Raw genomic sequence first — 14,665 nt, 5'->3', positions numbered from 1 at the left:
GAAACGTACAATGCCAGCATTTTTTCGGGCATTTAGGTTGTTGTGGCACAAAATGTGCAGAGACATCACAAATACAATATCCCGCCAACCTCTGCATTTGAATTTTGCAAAAAATCACAAAACTGCTGAAATAACATAAATAGATCAACAGAGAGCTTCATCAGTCCCAATCAGTGTTACAGCAGCCAAGTCACATTAATCACAAAACAGATGAGGCAGACCACAAAATACAATCAAGTAAAGAGCCATAAAAAAAGTCAATTTCAGCACACACTTAATGCCCCTGCCTGCATACATTTAGAAAGAGTCGATGTTCTGGTCTCAGGGACCTTTTAAACAATTTCCCCCTGGGGATTAATAAAGTATTCTGAATCTGAATCTGAATCTGAATCTTTCTCAGGCAGAGGTGTTGAGTGTGTACAGTGATTGACTTTTTCTTTGGAATTGATTCTCTGCAGGAGGCAAAACAAGTGGTGTACATGTTGTCTTCTACTCACCAGTGTGTCTCTTACTAAAACAAGTAAAACTTTCCAAATATACATTCAAAACCTTCCATCTGGAATAGGCTCATTGTTGTCACTGAAAAACAAAATCATTTTAAACAGACTTTCAGGTTGATTTTCTGTCCTTTTTAAGTCAGAGGTTGTTGTTCTTCCTACTACAAGAATACAGACCGAGGCAATAAAGGAGATCTCTTGTAATGTGCACATCTTACACAGTGCCTCAGGTAATAGAGAGTGAGTTTACCTGGCTTCATTGTAATCGCTGCTTCATATATATTATATAGCGCTTTTATCCAAAGAAACTAGAGGCAGCCTGAGCATGGAGAGATGTTTGGAGTTTCACATGTGGATTGAAGGAGGTTGGGATTAAAGCACCAACTAGGGCTGAGCCATATCATCTCATTCATGATAATACCGGTATAATTTTTAATATTGTGTGAAAAATTCATATCGTGATACTTGCAATATTTCGACTTGTTGACATATTGACGTCATACTGTTACCCACGGCAACAACAAGCATGGCTGAAAGCAGAATTATTACAGACATGTTTTTCAGCGCTCAGAGGGATTCCTTATTCATTCATTATTGTTTTGCGAGTATTGGGAGTCAACAGGTCGAGCAGAAGGTGGCACTTCTCATGAAAAATAAAAATGCAAAAGAACACCCGTAGAAGAAGAAGGCGCCGTGAGATGACGTCATTGAGAGCGTCTCATGTCCACAACTGATGTAAACAATTACCGGCACATCCATGACTACGACGAGATGGAGAGATTCCTTGGGAACTTCTTGGCTATTGCGAGAGCTCTCATCACACTCATATCAGCATTATCAGCATAGCCTACATAATGCCGTGATGTCTGTGTTGGTACACCAGGCAGTGCACATGATGCAGCGGTATTCAACACATCCAGTCTATTCAGGTAATTTGTGAAATACACTCACCTGATACTGGAGTGATTACCTCTCTCTAAGTTCACACAGTTGTGTGTGTGAAGTAGAAGTAGGATTCGGTAGCCTACGTCATCGTTTATTCGCTAAATCTGTTTCCATTGCCAAAAGTCACATTTTCCTAATATCGATACGCTGACTTTTCCACCCCCTCCAAGCGTAAAAACTTATTTGCGATATTTTGGCCTTTTTTTAGAATTTCTGGCGTTTCCATTCAAGTTTTTTTTCGCAATTGTTGAAAATGCGAATAAAAATAGGTGGATGGAAACCAGACTATACATTACTGTTTTTGTATTTAGGAGCTGTTTAAATGTAATTTGTGGTAAGTTTTATTTTGTTGAACTATTAATATTGTATACAGAATCTCAATCTCACTCTGAGTTACTGTTGTTGTTCACAAACTAAAGAAATGAGAGATGATTTTTGTTTAGTTTGTACTGAATATTTGTGGGCAAACTGTTTACATGTAAAACTATGTCACTTATTTTACTGTCTTCAATGAATAATAATATTTTTACTAATTTGTCAAATTGTCAAGAATATAATTATTGCAAAAATACCCTGGAGTATCTATATTATTTTAGGGCCATATCGCCCACCCCTACCACCAACCCTGCTATCAAATGTGTGTTGGGTCCCATTCTATTACCACTTGTCCCAGGTCTGTTTATCATTACATGTAATAAGCAAGTGGATCTGAGAAGACCCGTGATCAGAGCTGACCATGAGAGAAATGCATATGCGTTATGTGTTTAACTTTGGTAATGATTAGGCTGATTTTGTATCAGGGTGAAGGTAAGGTGGAAAAAAAGGCACTGAGCAGCAGCACCAGTGAGCTGGCGGTGGAGCAGAGGAAAGATGGATAGTAAGCCCACCAATATTCACACCTTAGCTTCATTTTATGAAAACCCCCTTTGATTCTTTTCATTGTTGGACCCTTATTGACTAAAGAAATATCGATAACTGCAGAATGGACACATATTTGGGCATCAAGACTGCTTCAAAGGTAGGGAGTCACCACTTTTTTGTCCTACTGTGATCACTACATGACGCACTCTACTTTCTGAGCCCCCTATGAAAAGGTATTATACAATCAGATTTACATTTGCTTTGTTTTTGTTGTTTGTTCTTTAAATAAAAACTTTAAATAATAACTCTACATCTCTATGAAGACATGGAGACATGAACACAATCACACGTCAAATATGAAATGTAATGTGAGTTAGAATTAACATAGAATAATGTGCAACATCCCCAGATAATATCAGACTGATGCTATAGAATATTACAAAAACATTTTGTAGTATGTTTACATAATTATGTAGATGAGTTTGTGTGAATAAAAGTGCTCACACACACACACGGTGAAACAGGCTATGAGTGCACTGAGTATGTGTCCACTCACCAAGCACAATAGCGAGCATTTGTGTCGCCTTCCGCTCCTTCTGCTGCGACAGCCTCCCTCTCACCCTCTCCTTGGTGATCCCCCATTTCTCTCTCCCTCCGCTGCGCTCCCTCCATCCCTCGCGGCCCCTCATGCCGTCCTCGAGGGTGGGTGGGCGAGGCATCAGGGCCGATTTCGTCACGGTGGAGGGAAGAACCGGGGCGGGTCCAACTGAGATGGCCAGGGAGATCCTGGCCCGTCCTGGGTGGGAGGAGGTTTGGGGAGCGGGAGGAGGAGCCAGGCTCTGCTCGGTCTGGGGCAGGAACTGACCCGGCTCCACTCCGAGGGGGTGAACCATCGCCTCCTTCACCAGGGTCTGACACACAGAGAGGGGGGAAGGAGGGTGGTGGGGGAGGTAAGCATTGGGGGACAAACACAGGCGTGGATGCTTGGTAGTAAAGACGAAACAACGGCAAAGGAAGCGGGACATTTGTGGATGTAAGAAGGAGAAGGGATGACAGGAAGCAGAGCATCACTGCAGTGGCAACAGATCATATGAGAAGACAGGAAGGTGACAGTGACGAGAGAGAGGCTATTTGTGTTGCTGAGAGACTCACCACTTTCTTGCGCTGTGGGCCTGCTGTGGTGGGCCTCAGGATCAGGGTGCACAACTTCACATCCTCTGGTTGTGTGCACTTATTCTTAAAGAGGAGGGGGCAGCATGTAAAATATATTCTTAAGTAAAAAAAGCCAAACCAGTTCAGGATTTTTGAAGTTGATATTGATATTCAAAGAAAAGAAAAGAAAAGAAAGCAATTAAAACACACTAGCTGTAAATCCGCTAATATAGTGAGCATGCCAATGTACTGATCAGGGATTATTCTAGTAGAAGATGACAGCATTTACAAGACTATTTAAGAGATATCGGTGTAATACTGGTCTTGTTCTTACTGGCCTAATGAGTGAGGCCTCAGTAAGGGTTAAAGGTCCAGCATTTGGGATTTAGGGGCATCTATTGATGAAAATATATTTGATATTGTAGCAAGTTGGGGCTTCTTGCAGCAGAGAGATGAACTCTGAACCAGGAAATGCTCTTTACTTAACCATAGCACATCTTCTCATTCAACTCTCTGACAGCAACACAGGCGCTAGGTCCCTGACGTTCACACACAACCTAACTTACGGTGCAATATGTCACAACATTAACTGTAACCCATTACAGCCACTGTAAAATGCATGAACTTCAATCACTGCATAATAGGTAACGAGAGTGATTTAAAACACATTTAAACACAGTTTCCTTCAGCTTATGGCCTGAAACACATTGTCTCACAGCATGCTGGGAAACTTCACCCTTTCAGCCCCCAACACGCCACATTATTAATAACTATGGTCCTCATTCACCTACCATTCTCAAGAAGAGATTTCTACTTGAAACCAACTTTTGAAGATTCTGAGATTCACCACTGCTTTCTTATTTGTTAAGTAAGAACAGAATCTACACACACTTGAGAACATTTTCCACTGACATGTTGACATGAAAAATTGGTTATTGTGCTTTCTTCAATGCTACAGTTGTATACTATTCTAGGATACTCTTACTAATTATTTAAATTGTTTTACAAAAAGCATCATGGTCTTTTAAAATAAACTCTACACTAACACTTACATTAGTTATGATAATTGGAACCATGCCATCTAATAATTAGTGGTTGATCAGTGGCAGTTTGCGTGGGCAGGACAAAAGTGGCAAAGCAGCATTTCAAGTGAGTTATTAATAACTTGCTTTGCAAACGCTGCGTGAAATAGTCAAGCCTCATATCCTCTCTCCCCCTCTCTCTGTCTGTCTCTAAACACACACACTCACTCCTCGTAAAGTGCGTCCTCAGGCTTGACAACTGCGTCACTGTAATGCATACAGTATACAGTTTGCAGGTCGGGTGGTTAATTAAAGTGTAGTTTTAGCATCCCGTACATCTTTTTTTTTACATATTCTATGTCCACTGCTGACGGTACCAAATATGACAGCTTGTTTTGTGTTCACTTTTTACAGAAGCACCTCCACTTCACAACAGGAGGTTTTGGGTTATAGGTTGGAGTCTGGTGCTCTGCCCTCTCTGGACTTTCAGCTATGCATTCTTAATTCTCTCAACTTCTTCTTCAGTTTCTGTGTGCACACGAGCCTGTGATTTCATGGTCTGTTATCGGGATTTGCAGGGTGTTTACCTATGCTAAGAACACAACAACACAAGACATCCAGACTACTTCCATTTCTTTTCAGATGCTTCTTGTTTTGCACTTTCCCCTTTGCTGCTGTAATAATGCAAATGTCCCCGCTGTGGGACTAATAAAGGTGTATCTTATTTCATCTAGACTGTTTCTGTTTGATAGAATGGTGCAGAGTCTTGAGTGTGAATATTTCATTCACTGTAAATATCCTATAGCTTCATCAAAATGCTGAAGCGAGCTGATACAGAATACATGATGAGTGTGTCAGAGGTTTTTAAAATATGGATGGAAGAGCAAACACTCAATTAAAAGCAAATTTGGAAACTTCCGAAGTGATATTTTCAAACATGAAAGTTACGGACTTCATCTCAACTTTCTTTGGCGATACACTCTATGATGGTGCAGGCCTGTGGGTCGACATCTATCAATACCAAAATTTGCTGGAAGAGAAAGGGGACAACACACAGAATCATCCAAACAGCTGATGATCGAGTTGATGTCCAAATCTGTGAGCCTACCTTCCTGTGTCGATGACCCTCTCCCCCCTCAGCCACGCTCTGTGCGTGCAAGCTGTGTCTGCGTGGTGGGGCGGTGCGTCTGCCTCGTTTGCGCAGCACCACACAGATCTGCGCATACACCAGCAACGTTACGATGAAGGGAACGTAGAAGGAGGCCACAGATGAGTACACCACAAAGGCTGGATCGGCAAAGCTGCATGTGGTTCCCTCCCGGCTGGCTAATGCAGAGAAGAAGAAGAGGAGAATGCAAAGAATAAATATGGTATAGAAACTTTTTGAGTCTGTTATATGATTTCACTGTTTAATTTCATTTTGTCATGTTCTTTTATGATCCAGGAGCTTGTTTTAATCCAAAATATGTATGTTAAAGGGATAGTTCAGAGTTTTTTTTAGGCGGGGTTGTATGAGGTACTTTTCTATAGTCAGTGTCCACAGTAGCTGTCAGTAGGCATGCATCTAGTTTCATGAAGCAGACACGAATACCTCAACAGAAGCTAAGCAATGTTCTGCTTTGGAAGGGTCAGCGACAGAATGTATCTCAGTCACCTAAAAATAAAGAAACCCTCTTACATCTACAATAAACAGCATTTTGTCATTGCTGCCACAATCAATAATATTTTGTATCTAACGTCTCTTCTATAAGCTGCTGAAAGTCTGACCCAAACAGCTGATCTTTGGTGTAAAACAGTGCGTGGCACAGTTGTGCTTATGCGCAGGAATATGGAAGTTTCAAGCTGAGAAACTGTAGTGAAGAAGGAAAGGACATTCTGATGGCAAGCTAAAGCTGGGGAAATATTCTAAATACAGCATCCACTTAAACTGATATAAAATTTTTGGGTGGACTTTTTTTTTAAGTGGCTAAAATACATTTTGCTGCTGCCTCCTGTCCACAGCAGTACACTGCTGAGCTTTGGTGTCTGCACTCCTGTCTGGTTCTCCAAACTTGGGGCATGTAGACAGCCATCTACTGCTGGTAATACATTGACTATGGATAAGTACCTTTTGTAACCCCACTTCAAAAAATCAGAACTATCCCTTTAAAGCAGGGGTGTCGAATTCATTCTAGTTCATGGGCCATATATAGCTCGATTTGATCTTAGATGGCCGGACCAATAAAACCATCGCACAATAACCTAAAGTACCATCAGCTCCAATATTTTCCCCTTTTTTTGTGTAAAGAATTACAAGCACATTCTGTAGACGTTCATCCTTCTACGAACAGATAAACAGCCTGAGATGTCTTAAGAAAAATAAGTGCAATTTCAACAGTATGTCTCAGCTTTTCCACGTCTCACTGTCATTACATGTGCATTTATCCACACATGTCCTGATACAGATTCTTTTAAAGTGAAACTGCTGATTGAAAATATTTTAAAAATTGTCCATTATCTTTAAACATGGTCACAATAAGTATTCAGTGTTATATCAGAGAACTGTATCCTGCTCAGGGTGGAAAGCCTCTGAAGCAGAATTTTATATAAAGTAGGCAACACATTGTTTAACTTGCTCCTGAGACCTGGCATCTAGTGGGCCAGATTGGACCCTTTAATGGGCCAGTTCTGGCCCATGGGCCGTATGTTTGACACCCCTGTTTTAAAGGTTTGTTTGACATTTTTGGTAATACGCTTATTTTTGCTTATTTGAGGAGTTCAGTACCACTCTCTCACTCTCTGTTACACATCCAACCAGGGGATGTTAGTTTAGTTTTTAACATTTACACTTTTGTTTTTGGTTTAATACACAAATAAGATACAACATGTAATTAGTTTGCTAGCTTTAGAGGTGCTATCCATTTCCCGCTGCTTCCAGTCTTTACACTAATAAGCTAAACTGTTTCCTGTTATACTTTGCAACTCGTGTCTCCTCTCGTTTCACATCATTTCACTTCATCCCCCAGTGTTTTCCCTCCCACTTCACCTGTGTCTAATTGTCCATTGAGCCCTGATTAGCCTCACCTGCGTCTCATTAGCCTAACCCTCACCAGAGTATTTAGTGTGTCAGTTCCTCTTAGCTCCTTGTCTGTCTTTTGTTTCCCTGGGTCCTTTTCTTTGTTTTTTGGATTTAGTCTGTTGATTGCCTCTGCCTCTGCCTCATCCCTATTGGATTTCTGTGCCTCCACTAATTGACCTTCTGTATACGGAACCTACTTTTAACCAGTTAAGAATGTGTTATTTTACCCCAACTGTCTCCAGAGTCGTGCATTGGAGTCCACCCTCACCTGATTCACCAGTTGTTACAGCACATAGAAAAGTGCTATCTATTTTCACATTAACTCTCCCCAAAATATCAAAGTATTTTCTTGAATTACAAAAACAAGACCACCCAAAAAACTGAGCTTTAACATTCCTTGTTGAGCTTGAAAACAGCAGCTAACAAAACAATCACACCACAACGTCAATTAAGTAGCTTTTATGGAGCTTTACAAGGTATCACATGATCTTCACCAGAAAATGGAGTTCACCTAATTGTCATGACCCAGGAACTGAACGGCGATATACACAACAAGTACCTTTCTTGTGTTGTAATCTATGAGCAGCCTTTTTCTGAGGAGACAGAAAGTACTGAACTCACAACTGAGGCTGCCAGCTCACTCACAGCTTCTTATTTCCCAGTCAAGCTGTTTGCCTCCAGTTCAATGAGAGCACATTCACATTGCATCTCTCCTCACAGCTGCCTTCATTAAGGCAGAGGTTATCAGCTCAGCATCTTCCCTCCTGAGGGGTATTCCAGGTAGGAGGTTCAACAACTCTGAGTCTATCCCAGAGGGGTATTCCAGAAAGCGGGTTTAGTGAAAACTCTGAGTATGTTAACCCTGAAATGCGGGAAACTCTGGGTTTTCAGTTCCAGAAAGAGAGGTAAATCAAACTCTGAGTCAATCACCATGGCAACTGAGTCTGTAAACCTAACCTGCTCGCTGGTAGGTTTTCTTCAATAAACCCTGAGTTTTTCTCTGTCTCCTCCCTCTTACACGCTGTTTCATTTCCTTATTCATTCAGTCCATGTCAAAGCTTGTATTGAAGCGTGTTAATTAGCGGAGATTTACCGTCTGTCACAGTCTAAATCCTGCTGGATATTAGTTTGTTACTCAGGACTGTCTTAAATTACTGAATTTATGCACATCAATCATTTCTTTGGACATCGTTTTTTGTCTTTACATTCAAATATTACACAGCGAGAATTCACCCTCAGCTCAGAATCAAACCTCTGTCCTTTTTATATTTATTACTTTTTATAACACTGTGCACAAGGATCAGACTGTCAGTCTGTTAGAGCAGCTCCCAAATGTTTATTGCACATAATGTGTAGGTCTAATTATTTAAATTTTAAAAATTGGTATGAAGCTTTAGACACGTAATATCAATGACTAATGATCTCTATCACTGATGTCATTGGTCGCACTGATGGAACATAATTCCTATAGCCTAATATTGGGGATTATATGTTCATATTTCTGAGTGAGCAATGGTGCAGCATTTCAGTGTCTTTAAATTTACTACATTCATAGCTGAAATAAAGTCACTGAATGCTACTGAGTCAAGATACAAATAGATGTGCAACATTTTAAAATCTATGTATTTTAACTTCAACGTCTTTTCAAGTGCAAATCACCAAACATATTATTACTGGGTCAGAATGTGAGTTTACAGTCATGTCTTTATGTCTTTGATCATATATAGCCTAGCCTATATGTTTTAAATCTTCCTATTTTTCAGTTGCTGCCTCCTGTGTTTTTCCCCATCAGATTAAATCTGAACAAATATATTAATATAATGTAATGTATCTACAGCCTGATACACAGCCACTTTATCTTCATTAAGGAAATATAAGTCTGATAAATGATGAATAAACGGACAACAGTGAATAAAACTTTTTTATTAACTTTATGGTTGACTTATTTACACTTTCCTCGCTCTGACTCTGGCTCTTCTTTTAAAGATAAACGTGCACCGTCTGCTACACATGCATTAATATCTCTGCATCCACTGGATTAAAATGGAGGCCTGTCTTTTATTTACCCGTTGCCATGGTGAATCATGGAGTTGGAGCTCCTCAGAGAAGTCAACTCAGAGTTCAGGGTTAGACTCAGAGTTTGTTGAAACTCCTACCTGGAATACCCCTCAGAACTCTGAGTTGACTTCTCTGAGATGAGAAACTCTGAGTATCCGGTTCCAGAACAGCTGATCTGAGTTAGTTCAGTCAACTCTGAGTATGTTCATTCTGAGTTAAACCGACAATAAAAAGCCATCATCAATGGAGCTCCAACTCCACGATTCACCATGGCAACAGGTAAATAAAAGACAGGCCTCCATTTTAATCCAGTGGATGCAGAGATATTAATGCATGTGTAGCAGACGGTGCACGTTTATCTTTAAAAGAAGAGCCTGAGTCAGAGCGAGGAAAGTGTAAATAAGTTAACCATAAAGTTAATAAAAAAGTTTTATTCACTGTTGTCCGTTTATTCATCATTTATCAGACTTACATTTCCTTAATGAAGATAAAGTGGTGGAATCTGACTGTGTATCAGGCTGTAGATACATTAGGCTACATTATATGAATTATATACAATAATATATTTGTTCAGATTTAATCTGATGGGGAAAAACACAGGAGGCAGCAACTGAAAAATAGGAAGATTTAAAACATATAGGCTAGGCTATAGATCAAAGACATAGAGACATGACTATAAACTCACAGTCTGACACAGTAATAATATGTTTGGTGATTTCCACTTGAAAAGACGTTGAGGTTAAAATACAGTAGATTTTAAAATGTTGCACATCTATTTGTATCTTGACTCAACAGCATTCAGTGACTTTATTTCAGCTACAAATGTAGTAAATTTAAAGACACTGAAATGCTGCACCTTTGCTCACTCTGAAATATGAACATATAATCCCCAATATTAGGCTATAGGAATTATGTTCCATCAGTGTGACCAATGACATCAGTGATAGAGATCATTAGTCATTGATACTACGTGTCTAAAGCTTCATACCGATTTTTAAAATTTAAATAATTAGACCTACACATTATGTGCAATAAACATTTCGGAGCTGCTCTAGCAGACTGACAGTATTATAAAAAATAATAAATATAAAAAGGACAGAGGTTTGATTCTGAGCTGTGGATGAATTCTCGCTGTGTAATATTTGAATGTAAAGACAAAAACCGATGTCCAAAGAATTGATTGATGTGCATAAATTCAGTAACTTAAAACAGTCAGGATTTAGACTGTGACAGACGGTAAATCTCCGCTAATTAATGCGCTTCGATACAAGCTTTGACACGGACTGAATGAATGAGGAAATGAAACAGCATGTAAGAGGGAGGAGACAGAGAAAAACTCAGGGTTTATTGAAGAAAACCTGTCAGCGAGCAGGTTATATTCACAGAGTCTGTTACCATGGTGATTGACTCAGAGTTTCAGTTACCTCTCTTTCTGGAATGGATAACTAAGAGTTTCCCTCATCTCAGGGTTAACTTACTCTGAGTTTTCACACAACCCGCTTTCTGGAATACCCCCCTGCTCTTTATGTGAGACAACAAACGAATGGAGGATTATGTGTGCCCACTTGTGTGCGGGGCAGACGTCAGCTGTCATTCCCTCAAAGAGTTCATTCAGGGGAGGATTACTGAGCCGCCTGTTTATTTGTGCTAATGGATATTTAAGTATAAAGGCTGCTGGCTGAGTGTTAAGGTCTGTTGACTGAGCACATGCATTGGATTTGTTTACTATATGTCATCAAAGACCGATAAACAAATTCCGAGGACAGATGGATTGGGATATTGCGGAATCTGTGTGTGCATGAGAAAGTGTGTATACTGCTCTGCCAGTGAGTGAAATTACACCTCAGAGAGTGATGATGTTTAGCAGAATACTGCTACGATAAGACAACATCCCTTAACAGCTGCAGACTAAACTAGCCATGAAGGACCCAATCTTCCAGTTCCTAATTAGCATAGATTAAAGGAAGAGACTTTTTGTGCCTTAACCTGCATTGGCGTAAAACAGGCCATGGGCCCCAAACAGCAACCATCATGAATACATGCTGAAGCCTAAGTTCGTGTAGTGGTTTCTACAGTAGATGCTGCACTGCAACAAATTCAGTGGAAGTGAAATGAAGGATCCCAAAATTCTTTCTTGAAATACAAAATCATTTTCCCCCTAAAAAAAGTCAAGCCTTGATGTGTGGCTAGAGGGCAATTAATAGTTTTGTTCCTTCAAAAGGAGGTCAAGGACCTGACTATTTAAACTTCTCTGTAGCATTTTATTAAACTGGTTTTTAAATCAAACTGTCACTGGTCTGACGGCATAATGGAAAGTCTCTATGAACTGTGCCCTCCTCTGATTAATGCTGCAGTCAACACAGACAAGCGCTGCAGTGCCTGTGCAAAGTTTGCAGTTCCTCTAAATCAGTGGTTCCCCCCCTTTTTGGCTTGTGACCACTCAAAATGAAGCCGTCATCACAGGTTATAGGCTCAGTGTGGACACGAGCTGTAAGGTGTTTAACAAAGAGTGATTCTTCTTCTTGATTAATCACAGAGCGTGTACTTAATTAGATTAATTTTTAAAATCGGTTGACAGCCCTAATTTATTTATGTATTTTTTATTCTTGTTATCAACTGAGGACCCCTCAGATTCTTAACAGGACTCATTTGGGGATCCTAACTCTCAGGTTGGGAGCAATGGCTCAAGATGCTGTCGCTAAGAAAACTCAAACTAGGGGCCCAGTTGGACCAGAAATTTTGGAACCAAATCAGTTCATTTAAAGGTCTACTATGCAGGATTTTATGCATTCTAGGGACTTATACATAAGTAATCCCTCCCAGTCATCACTTCTGACCCACCATAAGTGTGTGGTGGTGTATTATTCTGCAGAGATTCTGCCCTCAGCCTGTATTTTCTTATTTTCTCCTTATTTTCTGTGTTTGGATGTTTGTGGACGTGCAGCCCCACAGCGCTCAGGTAAGGTTGGGGCTTAGTAACAAGATGGCCACCAGGTGCCAAGCTGTAAGCAGCAGACATCCAAAAGACACAGTGCTGAGAAAAAGGCAAATATAGTGAGGTGAAAACCAAAGGGAGGGTTTTGCTGGTGAGGTTGTTCACAAACAACAACCAACAATCCTTCAGAGTATACCTTTAAGTGGAATCGCTACGATCAGTGGATTGCTGGTGAAGGCAAAGCAAACATGAGGACGTTAATGAATTCCTGCTGTGCCACTTTGTGGAGTGACCAAGCACTAAGACTGTATAAGTGGAGCTAACTGAAAAAACAACAACTAATAGGTGGGCAGGAAGATGAGAGGAGGGATCAGATTTAGGTGTTACCTGTGTTGTTGAGTCCAAACAGCAAAGGACAGGAGATGGCAAAAGAGAGGAACCACACCACGGCAATCATCACTGCCACCCTCCTCCTGGAACTGTATCTGGTGTTGTAGAGCATCGGCATGGCCACTGCTGTGTATCTGTAATAGCACACAGACACACATCAGCCCAGTCACAAGAAGAAGATGTTGGCGTTTAGCGTTTCAACGTATCTGCTACATAATATACAAATGTAACATATCTGTGGTTTGCAGAAACCTACAATGCAAGCATTTATTTTGGTGACTGGGTTGCATCGATAGAAACAAATATGCATGAAGCACATAGAACACACATTGGCATGCCTCTCACACACTCACTCGTGGTACAGAGTAAACACATTGATGTGTCTTCAAACTTTATTATCCCATTGAAATAATTTTCACACATATTTAAAGTAAACTTTATACAGAACACTGACAAATTCCCAGTTTCCCCTCAAACAGACAGAAGCTGTCACTGCCTGTCTCACAGCCACAAGGACACAAAACACTCACACAGATACACACACACACACACACACACACCTGTCAGCATGTGTCAAAACCAATTGAGAGTCGTCTGCTTTAAGGGCAGATGTGTGCAGTCTCCTTCAGCACACTGCTGTAATCCCGACTGTGAGCAGAAAGTCACGGACCCAAACACAGTTACCCGAGACTCTACGGATGAAAGTCAGCTTTCAATAGATTCAATTTCCAGGAAGTCTTTGTTGTTTCAGGATTCAAAACCTGCAACAAGCAGTCTAACTGAATTGAACTGAATAAGAATATTGGAGACAACCACATTAGTTTTTCTACCTCAGGAATATATTAGCCGTGAAGACGTCCTATAGGAATTGTGCAGACATTGAGCAGGACACAAGGGACAAGCCAAGGGACTTGGCTCGGGAACCGGAGGGTAACTGTTCAAGTCCCTGTATGGACCAAATATGGAGCGTGGACTGGTATCTGGAGAGGTGCCAGTTCACCGCAAGGCACTGAACCCCCAACTGCTTGGGGCACCTCCAAGGCAGCCCCCTCGTTCTGACATCTCTCCGTTTAATGCATCTATAGGTCCTGTTTGTGCATGTGTGTGTATGACAACAGAATGAAAAAAATTCCCCTCTGGGATTAATGAAGTATAACTTCTTCTTCTCTTCTTCTTAAATGGAGAAGATTCAGACAGCAAAGTGTGCTCTCAGGTTTTAGGTAGGTTTTGTGTAGGAATGTGGATAAAACAGTGAGTTTGGTTAATCTGTACTTTGCAAACAGGTAAATTCAAGTATAAAGTAAAAAGACAATATAAGGTTAAGTTTTAGATTTCAAGATTCGTAAAAAGACAAAGACAAAGACAAAGATAGTTAGAAGCTAAAGCCGAACTATAGGCCTCTCCAGGTAACGAGTATCATTAATACACGATGTGCCCCAGGCACAACATTTAGCTCCAAATCCACAAAACCAGCCTGAAAATGAAGAAAATCTGAAATGGTTGCATTAGAGTCAATGGAGCACAGCTGTGTTGTTGTTGGACCCTGGTCTGAACCGGCCCTATGCTACACTATGATTGGCCAGATTGGTGTCTTTTTTTGGGTTTATGCTAATTCATCCATTAACTTTCTAATTTGGTGGGCTGGGTATGAAAAAGGCTCCAATTTCTACACTGATGGTCTGATGTGGACATAAGCACCCTCACATTAAGATGTCAGCACTTTCACCTTGTAGTCAATGTTTTATTT

At 40.5% G+C, this 14,665-nt stretch overlaps 1 protein-coding gene across 2 annotated transcripts in view; it reads right to left on the bottom strand.

Annotated features, from left to right (window-relative positions):
* drd2l (dopamine receptor D2 like) overlaps window positions 1–14,665 on the bottom strand; it is a 45,921-nt gene that overhangs the window by 2,718 nt on the left and 28,538 nt on the right. The window contains exons 4-7 of one of the 2 annotated variants that reach the window (XM_078171751.1): window positions 12,916–13,052; window positions 5,586–5,803; window positions 3,456–3,539; window positions 2,860–3,286 (exon numbers count right to left, since the gene is read on the bottom strand). In XM_078171751.1, the coding sequence (XP_078027877.1) occupies window positions 2,860–3,286; window positions 3,456–3,539; window positions 5,586–5,803; window positions 12,916–13,052 (866 nt within the window). The remainder of the gene's footprint in view (window positions 1–2,859; window positions 3,287–3,455; window positions 3,540–5,585; window positions 5,804–12,915; window positions 13,053–14,665) is intronic. The other variant, XM_033640105.2, reaches the window with a different exon arrangement.

Source organism: Epinephelus lanceolatus, chromosome 10 (genome assembly GCF_041903045.1).
Source record: "Epinephelus lanceolatus isolate andai-2023 chromosome 10, ASM4190304v1, whole genome shotgun sequence".
Classification (NCBI taxonomy): Eukaryota; Metazoa; Chordata; class Actinopteri; order Perciformes; family Serranidae; genus Epinephelus; species Epinephelus lanceolatus.
The sequence above is the reverse complement of the archived record's forward strand: the minus strand, read 5'-3'. Positions and strand labels throughout refer to the sequence as shown.